This window comes from Scophthalmus maximus, chromosome 1 (assembly GCF_022379125.1).
Source record: "Scophthalmus maximus strain ysfricsl-2021 chromosome 1, ASM2237912v1, whole genome shotgun sequence".
Classification (NCBI taxonomy): Eukaryota; Metazoa; Chordata; class Actinopteri; order Pleuronectiformes; family Scophthalmidae; genus Scophthalmus; species Scophthalmus maximus.
Window position 1 is genome coordinate 29,754,474 of NC_061515.1, and position 10,527 is coordinate 29,765,000.

Below are 10,527 nucleotides of genomic sequence, written 5' to 3' on the forward strand. Positions count from 1 at the left end.
TGATCTGAAATCTGTATCCGAACTTTCCATCGTCTCCGGCTCGCACGTCGTGCGTCTGACGTCACTGCGTACGCGCCGGCGTCCGTCTCCGTCTCCCATGGCAACCGAGTGCACCGCACTAACTCGCGTGGTTCGTGGTGAAGAGAGGATGAGGGATGGATTCTGTTCCAGAGGCAGAGATGGCGCAGATCGCAAGGCTCCAGGTAGGAGGGTCTTCTTCTTCTTCTTCTTCTTCTGTTGTTGTTGTTGTTGTTGTTGTTACATCCCCCCACGGCAGCCATTTTGACTTGTAATAGCAGGTAAAAACAGGTGTTATTAATCCCATCATCACCCCTGATGAATGGGATTAGTGTTTCATTCCAAAAGTTAAAGTTATTATTGTGTAGAATGAGGTAATAGGACTGGATGTTGCTTCTCCCACTCCTCTTTGGACAGATCATGTGTTTTATATCGTGAAAGGCCGTGATTTACAAAGCAGGCATGTTTTATTTTTGTTTGAATTCTTTATATATATATATATTCACATATTTTTCTTATTACTTTTTTCAATGTTGTGCCTTTGATCCTTTGATGATTTCATCAATGTGGATCTTTCGCTCGGATTTCAACTAATTAATATTTTCAGTACAGTTGTTCTGTACTATAAGTAAAGTTGCGTTTATGTAGTAGTGACACTACTTCTACTCGAGAGAATTATATGAACATTTATTTCGCAGATGGTCAGATCCCTAATGCACTGACTTGACAATGAGCACATGAAGGCAGCACTTTACAGAAGTACAGATGTGATGCTGTTGATATAAGTCGCACTGGCAAACTGAGCAACAAGACACTGACGTGAAGCCCTGATTAAAGCTGTACTGTAGGATGCGTCACATGTTCCTGTGTGTGTGTGTGTGTGTGTGTGTGTGTGTGTGTGTGTCACTGTCTCTCTCTCCAGAGAGGAGCTGGCGTGCAGCAGCTCAGCCATCACTTCTCATGGCCGGAGTTCTGCGACGAGCGGCAGAGCTTCCATCAGGACTTTGTGTATGACGTCGCCATGTTTGCCGCCGCCCACGGCTTCCCCTGGCCCAATGTCGTCCAGGCCGCTGAGATCGCCAAAGGCCTCTTCCCACAGCTGGATGGTCAGATGAGCAAACAGCCGTGCACTGAACGCTGTACTGTACAGATCATGATTGATTTGAATCATCCTCTCTCCACCAGGTCTCGACGTGCCCAGACTCTTGTCCCTGCTGAGAGACGCGCTGTCCGAGCGGTTGCCCCACCTGACCCCTGTGCACCGACACACGTTCACCCAGTTCCTCGCAGACACCTGCCTCGGGCGGCGGAGGCTTCTCCAGGCGGTGGTGGGCGGAGCTGCAAACATGTCCGTCGCCCGGCTCCACCGGCAGGTGCAGCTGCCGCCCACACCTCCACCTCTGGCTCAGGTAGGGACCTGAAGACACACAACAAGAGTCAACAACATTTTAAGAGTGTGGGGTCTTATCTCAGCAACTGTCGGATGGATTTGCCCTGAAATTTGGCAGCAAACATTTGCCCATGATGCTTTAGGCCCAAGAACCTGCAGAACTCATGACGTTCTCGTCAGCTTCCTGCAGTTGGAGGCCTCACCGGACTCTCGTGTTGATCCTGATCCCGGCTCTGTTGTTGTGCTGCAGGGCATCGAGCCGCACGAGTGGGAGCGAGCCCGACTCACCTCGACCTTACAGCAGAAGGAGGAGGAGCTGAGGAGCCTCCGCCACGGGTCAAGGGTCACCCTGGGGGACATTCCCGACGACGTGCCCCTGGACGAAGAGGTCAACGCTTGGAAATGTGTTTGCATGAGCAGAATATTCTCCTCCGTGCTTAGTTCCCCGACTTAAAACTGAGTGTGATGTTCTGCGCAGGGTGTTCTGGAGCTGGTCCGTGCAGCCGTGAGGGCGACTGAAGGCCAGATGCTGCAGAGTCTGAACCGAGAGGCGTCGCTGCTCAGCGACATCCTGCAGCTCCGGCTGCAGCTCCGGCTGCAGCTGCAGCAGGCGGCTCTGGCCGCCGGGGGGCGCCACAATCCTGTTGCTTCCACTACAAGTCTCCATCCAGAGAGTACGACAGCAGCAAAGGCAAAGAAACAACCTGCAAAAAGTAGAAGGGGTCTGAAGTAGTCTGGAAATACAGAGTGAGGAGAAGAGCTCAGTGGGAAAGAACACATGATCACGAGATGTTCTTATTTAAAAGACAATAATGTTACTAGAGGAGTCATCAAGGATTTATTTAAAACCTTCTGATTCTGTTGCGTTGACAGGAAAAGCTGCAATGAATAACTTATAACATCAACATTAAAAAAACAATATTCACTCAAATGAGAGAACATAGATTCAACATTCATAAATATTTAGCACCAAAGCCGCCGCAGCTTGGAAAACAGGAAGTGACAGTTAAAATAATTTAAATGTAAATGAAGTTACGAAAATCATTAAAAGCACCAAATGCAAAGGTCAAGTTAGTGGCCGGGGCCTTCGGTGTTTCATGGTTACAGTTCATGTATTTTTTTAAGGATGGCTCATGCGCCCCCCGGAGGCGACAGACACACAGTGCCACACAGAAGGATGGGAAAATCATCTGCACACAAACATGCAGAACATTGAGAGTGAGAGAAGCGACAGCATCATCTTTAGTTTCACAAGGAAGGTGGATGGACGGACGAAAACAGATGAGGAGGAGACACTTGATTTAGGAATATGGAATGTTTTTTGCCTCTAATCTTGAGTTTCAGATGTGTTTGCTTTTAAATTGTTTGTATTTTTCTGTTGTGGTTAAATTACAAAAGCTCTTCCATCCTCGAAGTCCCGTCAGATAAAGCTGTTTTTTTTGGACACGGAGGCTCAGTGGGCTCGAGCCAGCTGGTTGCCCGTGGTGACGTGAGCGAGCACGGCCTGCACCAGCTCCGCCAGGTCGTACTCGTGCTTCCAGCCCCAATCCCGCCTCGCCGCGGTGTCCTCCAACGCCATCGGCCAGCCGTCCGCTGAGAAAAGACACGATATTTGATGAGATTCTTTGTCCTGCGATAATTCCTAATAGCTTTTGGGAATGTTTGACCTGCATTTATTAATACCGACTTATGTTGACTGCCTTGTCTGCTGTACAAATAAAGCTTATTGTTATTATGTAGCAGTGTCACCTATCGCCTGTCGGACAGCGTCCACGTTGTACGTGACCTTCAGGTCGGGCAGGACTCTCTGTATCTCCTGGGCGAGGCCGTGTGGCGTGAAGCTCATGGCGTGGATGTTGTAGGTGCGGTTGAGCAGCGTTTCCGCCGGAGCCTCCAGGAACTCGAGCGTGGCCCTGAGACAGTCGTCTCCACAGGAGGAGGAAGAAAAGACCCGAGGTGTTAGAAAACACTGACGGATAACAACAACACGTACTATTCCATAAGTCTGGAAATACCTATGTACATCATGGGAAGCTGCGTGTCGCTGCGCAGGTTGCACTCGAAGAGACCGGACTTCACGGCCGCGTGGAAGATCTGCACGGCGTAGTCTGGGAAACGAGAGACAGATCAAGAACGACAACGCCGGACAAAAGATTTAAGGGAAACGATACTGAATGCCCAGTTCATGTAGTGTGTGACCCCAAGAAGGTGACAGCGAGTGGCGCGGTGTGAACTTGGCATCAGACAACCAGGGCAGGGGTTTAATCTGATACTGACTGAGAAGCGAGGACTCGTACCTGTGGTTCCGCCTCCAGGCTCGGAGTCAGCAGAGATGATGCCCGGATACCTGAGGCAGCGGAAATCCAGCCCGTACCTGTGGTGGTAGTACTGAGGAAGACAGAGAGCAGGAACATTTAAAAACACTCAAAGGGAATTTGAAATGTGCGGGTGTGTGCGCGTCTCACCTCGCCCATCAGCTCGGCGTGCACCTTGGAGACGCCGTAGATGGTGCGCGGCCTCTGCACACACAGGTCGGGGGTGGGGTCCCTGGGCGAGGACGGGCCGAAGGCGCCAATGGTGCTGGGGACAAACAGGCGCAGGCCGTGTTCCGTCGCGATGTCCAACACGTTGTGGAGACCTACGAAGAGAGAGAGACGCTGTGTGTCAGTGTGTGTGTCTGTGTGTGTGTGTGTGTGTGTCAGTGTGTGTGTGTGTGTGTGTGTGTGTGTGTGTGTGTGTGTGTGTGTGTGTGTGTGTGTGTGTGTGTGTGTGTGTTTGTTTTACCTGTGATGTTGACTTCCTTGGCCAGAGCGACGTTGTTCTCTCCCACCGCGGACAGCACGGCGGCGTAGTGCACCAGCCAGCTGACGTTGTTGTTGACCACAGTCTCTCTGAGGCTCGTATAGTCCAGGACGTCTGAGAAGATGAACGGACCTGCGGACGACACACAGTCAACAGGGGAAAGTTCTTTCAATTTGAATTGTATTCCATATAAAAGGTTTTTCAGGTGCACACTCACCGTGATGGTAGACGTGGTTGGGAGGTTTCCGGATGTCGGACAGGATCACGTTGTTTTCTCCGAATCGTCTCCTGAGGGTGAGACATGCACACGGTGGATAGAAGAGTTTGCCAACAGGGTTTTTTCTTCCTTTCCTCTCGTTTCATCTCCACACTCCTGTGCCGCCAGTGGACGTAGCTGAACAATACGAAAGCATGTGATGAAAACTTACCTGAGCAGCTTAGCAAGCCCCACCCCGAGCTGTCCAAGTCCTCCTGCACTGACAGAAAGAGAATAAATATTGCTTTTATCAGAGGAAACCAAGAGGAGAAAACTTATAAATCAAGACCAGACAAAGAGAAAAAGCACCGACCGGTGATGAGGACTTTGGGGCGGTCGGCATCAGCGCAGGACGATGCCCCAGAAGCACACGAGCCGACACCACGCATCGATGAGGTCAGTCGCGCGACGCTGCTGTGAGGCCTGTTCCCAGCATGCATCACTGCACATCTCAGCAGCCGCGCCGCCAGCATCATCATAAAAACGCCCTAAAAACACAAACTGTATTAGCTCAAGGGAAGTGAATTAAAGTAAAATCCTCCGGAGTGCATCTGACTCCATGGTGATGACAGGATATATATCAATAACAACACTGCAAAAATACTATATATATATATATATATATATATAGTATTTCTGCACAGTTTTATTTTAAGCACAGCACTTCACACTGTATCCAACTAAACATATATATTTATATATTGTAACGGGGGGAATTGAACCCAAGAGCAGTACACCACAGGGAGAGTAGGTAATGTCCTTTGTTGCAGCAGGTTGGCAGAGAAAACAGGCAGCTTGTAGCGTACACCAGGCGAAGAGCAGGCCGCCGAGGAGACGGGCAGACAGTGCTCCAGAAACACAAAGCTCGTAGTCGGGGGCAGAAGACAGAGGTGTTCACCGTGGCAGAGACGAGGCAGGGAGGTCGGGGTGAAGCAGGGTCGCTGGAAAGTCTGTCATCGGTGCAAAGATTAATCTGGCACGGAGGCTGTGAACTGGAGACAATGAAAAGTGCTCTATAACTGAAATGTATTATTATTATTATTATTATTATTATTATTATTATTATTATTATTATGTACTTGGTCTGATGGTGGATGAGATGCAGCTGAGGGACCAGGTGAGGGGAATGAACTAATGAAGTGTGTGTGGCTGGCTGGCAGACAGGAGCAGAGGTGGTGAGTGGACATCTACTGGAGCCAGTCTGGAGGTGAGCAGACTGTGACATATATAACATAAGTGTTATGACAGATATGAATAGATAGTTGGATGGACATTATTGATCCCAAACTCAGAGTTTCTGGTGTTACAGCAGCAGGCGTCAGGCAGACAACACACTGATCAAATATATAAATACATACAGTATATAACAAATATATTAAAAACAAATATGAAAATATAAGACCCGGAAAAAATACAAGGAATACAAATATAAAGAATGCACATATTGTGTGTATAAACGTGTGTTGGTCATGAGAGTTTGTATAAAGGTAACGTGGCTCACTAGCCCTACGTCACTAGCCCAGGTTGACCTATCCCGGGTCAGCAGGTGAGTTCTCCTGCTCATCGCGACAGTGAAGGGAAACACAACACTTTCAAACGAAAAGGGAAAATGAAAATGAAATGTATGTTCTTACTTGAGCGTGAAGAGGGAGCGTGAAGACACACACACACACACACACACGAACACTTGACACTTGATGAAACTCTTGTGCGCAGCCGAGGTTTGTGTTGGTGAGACATGAAAGCGGCCGCGTCGATGCGCTCCGCGCTCTGATTGGCTGACTGGCCTGTTACAGATTACAGCGCGACCAGAGCCGATGACAGGCAAGATGAAACACACACAAGCGCGCGCACACACACACACGCACAAACACGCACACACACACACGCACGCACACGCACACACACACACACGCTTCCTTTTGTGTCCGGCGTGGTAACGGGGAAGAAGAAAAACATAATTCATATTATTGCTATCACCAACTGTATTTTGTGTACAAACCTGTATTTTATATACTGCATTTTATTGTTTTATTCCATTAATTGCCAATTATTTTGTTAAACTATTTTTGATATGATCTTATCTTATATCTTATATTCCTAAATTCTCTTCGTCACATCACCGTTTCTTTGCCATTAAAAAAAGAAAACGTTTCCTGTAATGGGTGAAACAGCGCCCCCACATAGCGCCTGTTAAACGGACGGCGCCTCGTGTGTGGTCAAACGATGGTATTGCAGCCTCATCGTGGGCGACAAACCAGGTTAAGTTGATTAAAGCGTCGAAGAAGATGATGTTACCGGAAGTGTCTAACAACATGGCCGCCCGAGGAAAGGAAGCTGTAAAGTTCAGTGTCAATTATCGAACTCTTTCACTTTGGAACCACAAAAGTTTATCACTGTGTTTTGAACGATATAAGAGGAAGAATCGAGATGTACGTTTTTGAAGAAATCAGCTCCCGTCGTTTGTGAACTGAAGATGGAGAGAAGAGCCACCTGAGCAGCGACAGGTACTGAAGGACGTCAGCGACGTGACGTGGAACTTCAACTTCAAGAAACCGTGAGTCATCAATTCACAACTTGTTGTTGTTGTTGTTGCTTCTTCTTCTTCATCTTCATCTATTTCCTCATGATGCTGTTGTTGTGGTCTTCAGGGACAAACTCTGCTGAGGCTGTGAATCATTTGCATTTAATGTTTATTCATCTCACTGTGTTTTGATGTGCGCATGGGCAGATGCACAAGGTTACTGTAATAACCAAGTGAAACACTTGTTGTTGTTGTCGTTGTTGTTGTTGTTGTTGTTGTTGTTGTTGTCATGGTCGCCGTCTGTGGCTGCATCGGCCGATATGTAAGTCATGCATTTGATACATGCATATTTATTGATTTATACACGTTTAAATCTGTGGATCATCAGTGTAAGCTTTGCAGTACTGTACGTGTTTTTATACGCAAAGAAGTCGGTATTATTATCTATATATTCATGATTTATGCCACAGTGGTTTCAAGAGTCAGCTCAACAAGACGCACATTTTCTGCAAACCAGTGCATTGTAATTATTATATTCACAAGTTCCCGTGAGAGAAAATTAAGTGACCGTCCAGGTGAACATGTACTCGAGCAGTGACAGGTGTGATTAACTTATGGTTAATAAGATCTGGAGCATATTTCCTCTCCATGTAATCAAGATAAAAGTTGGTGTCAGTTATGACCTAATCTCTGCTAATTATCTACGAGTGATTTATTCTCTTGTTGCACGCCGGAAGATTCATCGTCGTCTTCCTCTGCTGAGTGAGTGATGGATATGTGTGTTGTGCAAAATTCATAAAACATGCATCATAGTTTTGCACAGACGTGGCTTTTTATTCTGACTTTTAATATTTTTTTTAAATTTTTTTTTACAATCGATCAGTTTGATCCTCACAATGTTGTTGTAGAGCTGAAACAAGCTGATTAATGGATTGATAGAATATGGATTCATTGTGGATTCATTGTTAAATCAAATGTGCTGACCATCCTCATGGTTTCTGCATGAGGATCTGCAGCCTGTCTTTGTATTAATATTATTGTCATTTTGCTGTTGTGTGTAGTTATTGAGCACTTGCCTGTCTGCCTTCAGACTGACACTAGGTGGCAGTAGATACCTGGAAATCCTACAAAACCAAGAGGCCTGGTGGCTTCTCTTCTTTCTATCCTGCTGCACCTGCAAATCATGTAAAAATATCTTTTTGTTTTATTGTCAAATATAAACTAGTCTTATTGATATTATTTGTATAGTTTTTAACATCTTTTATATTGGAATAAAAGCAATAAAACAACAAAAACTGCCTATTTCAAACAAGACAGAAAAAAGAACAGATTGCTTCACTTTCAGTTATCCAATAAAATTCTGAACGACTGTTTTATTCACAAAAGAAGTGGGAATGATTTGTGTTATTCCAAACATCTGGACACAAGACAGTTTTTCCTGTGGAGTCACGTCCAACCCTGCAGAATGGGTGACAACAGATGATGCATGTCTTATTGTTCATTCTGCTCAAATGGCCTCTGTTGTTGTTTTTTCATAAACATATTCCAGCTTTGGTTTTGCACATTGTTTTCTTGAGCCTCGGATCCTCGCGTGAAAAATGATATATTCTTTGTTTTAATGTGGAAATGCAAGAGAAAAATAATGTTGTGTACTGTACATACACAAACATGGATGTAATTACTCATAATTTGTGGGCTGAAACAAAGGCTTTTAATCTCATAACAGCACAATGACGTGATGTCGTACAGTATCATCATGTACAAACTGTCCAAACAGGAAATTATTGCCTCCTGAAGATATATTATGGTGGAAAATGTAAAGGTTTTTATAACTTTTGCAAGACATAAAGGGAATTAGTGACTGTTTTTGACAATTTTTATATTTTATAGTCACTTTAAGCCATGTTTATATATGTATATATATATATGTATATCTATGTGTTTTTTGCATTTAATATATTATAATCTCTCCTTAAGGCTGCTGGGTCCTGTTGTTAGCAGCATAATTAACTTAAAGAATCAAAAGCACTCACGCTCATTATGTTGGAATTATTATCCATGCATGAACTGTAAGCGTCAAGGTGGAGCTTATATTAATAACTCTATATAATGTTGGTTATCTTAATCTATGAGAAGAGTATAAAGTACATTTTCTTCTAAACTGCAGTGAAGCAGGAAAAATAAATGTACGTCAAACTGTACTCGAGTAAATGTACTTGGTGTCTCTTCTCTTAATAGCTCATCGTTTAACAGTCGACATTAAGAAACAATAATTTCTGCTGCAGTTAAGTGAGCTGTTTTCAGTCAACAGTCAGTTCCCATTGACTTCAAGATAAAAAAAAAACGCTGTCGCTTTAGAAAATTAGCAAAATAAAAGCCTCTTCAAGACGAATCACATCTCTATTAATATGTCTTTTTTAATTTTGTTCTGGAAGCCACGGAAATTAGTCGTTACAAGCACCGAGCTTTCAACACACACACACACACACACACACACACACACACACACACACACACACACACACACACACACACACACACACACACACACATAATTAACTATGAATTAGCTTCATTTAAAGGGAGCATGTCATAAGAAAATCTGATGATCAAATTGGTCATAACACCTGATGTTTATTAGGAGAGATAAAAAAAAAAGAAGAATTAATACATATTTAAAAAAGGACCAGAAAAATGAAGGTGCACAGGTCGTGGTATTGTTCAGTGTGTGAACGATCCCGGTCCTGATTCTCCATCATGACTCCGCTCTGCTAATGGGATCCTAGTTTTTTTTCCTTCTTTTTATTGCCATCAGGGAATTGAGGCGACATACAGTGGGTGAGGGGTTAATTAGAAACAACTGAAGGGGTCAGAGGTGTGTGTATATGTGTCGGGCACATGTGATCACGAGGGGGCGGGGACCTCCGGTAATAGGGGGCGGATTTTTAAACGAGGTTCCTCGGGAGAAGATTTATCTGCCGCCTGTGACACGGGGACAAATAGTGCTGATAGGTGAAGGCCTCTCGCTGCAGAGCCCGGCGCCGATGACGAATGGCCCGAGAGAGAGAGAGAGAGAGAGTGTGTGTGTGTGTGTGTGTGTGCGTGTGTGTGTGTGTGTGAGGGAGGGGTAAATAGGATACCAGGCCATACTCACTTATCACCGAGTCAGGTTCTTCCTCGATTCCTCTCTTGACGTCCAGCGGGGCCTCTCTCACTCGCCTCTCTTGTTCTGTCGCGGCCTCGCTCCTTCCTCCCATTTATCTCTCTTCTCTTTAATACTCTCTTCCACCCCGCCTCCTCCTCCTCCTCCTCTCCTCCAGCGCTCTCAGCAGTATCTCCCCACCCTCTCAGCTTCCCATATTACACTGCCAGATAAGAGAGGAGAGGGCCCCGGACTGACAGGAACCCCAAATTAATTTACAAGCAACGATGCCGTTCCTGGGCTGATAGAACAGTCTTTATACAATATGAAGGGACGGGGAGTGACGCCTCGGAGGCTCCGCTGGGGAGGCACAGCGCCGCTGCCGCGCTATCTTT

The 10,527-nt window shown here is 45.6% G+C and overlaps 2 protein-coding genes and 1 long non-coding RNA gene across 5 annotated transcripts in view; 2 read left to right on the top strand and 1 right to left on the bottom strand.

Moving 5' to 3' along the window:
• Positions 1–71: 71 nt before the first annotated feature.
• Positions 72–3,147, top strand: c1h8orf74 (chromosome 1 C8orf74 homolog). 2 transcript variants are annotated; one of them, XM_035631921.2, is made up of 5 exons: positions 72–203; positions 941–1,124; positions 1,204–1,427; positions 1,659–1,796; positions 1,887–3,147. In XM_035631921.2, the coding sequence occupies exons 1-5, from the start codon at positions 156–158 to the stop codon at positions 2,139–2,141; spliced, it is 849 nt and encodes a 282-aa protein (XP_035487814.2). In that variant the 5' UTR covers positions 72–155; the 3' UTR covers positions 2,142–3,147. The 2 variants fall into 2 exon arrangements, with proteins under 2 accessions (XP_035487814.2, XP_035487806.2); XM_035631913.2 differs by having other exon boundaries at positions 941–1,427; positions 1,552–1,796.
• Positions 2,862–5,479, bottom strand: LOC118309581 (L-threonine 3-dehydrogenase, mitochondrial-like). The gene is made up of 10 exons (XM_035631884.2): positions 5,365–5,479; positions 4,780–4,954; positions 4,639–4,681; positions 4,428–4,498; positions 4,193–4,342; positions 3,874–4,046; positions 3,706–3,796; positions 3,424–3,516; positions 3,158–3,334; positions 2,862–3,001 (listed from the first exon to the last, which is right to left on the bottom strand). The coding sequence occupies exons 2-10, from the start codon at positions 4,943–4,945 to the stop codon at positions 2,862–2,864; spliced, it is 1,104 nt and encodes a 367-aa protein (XP_035487777.1). The 5' UTR covers positions 4,946–4,954; positions 5,365–5,479.
• Positions 5,480–6,106: 627 nt separating this feature from the next.
• LOC118309733 overlaps positions 6,107–10,527 on the top strand; it is a 101,505-nt gene continuing 97,084 nt past the window's right edge. For both annotated transcript variants that reach the window (XR_004793577.2, XR_007029905.1), the window contains exon 1: positions 6,107–7,023. This is a non-coding gene — a long non-coding RNA (uncharacterized LOC118309733). The remainder of the gene's footprint in view (positions 7,024–10,527) is intronic.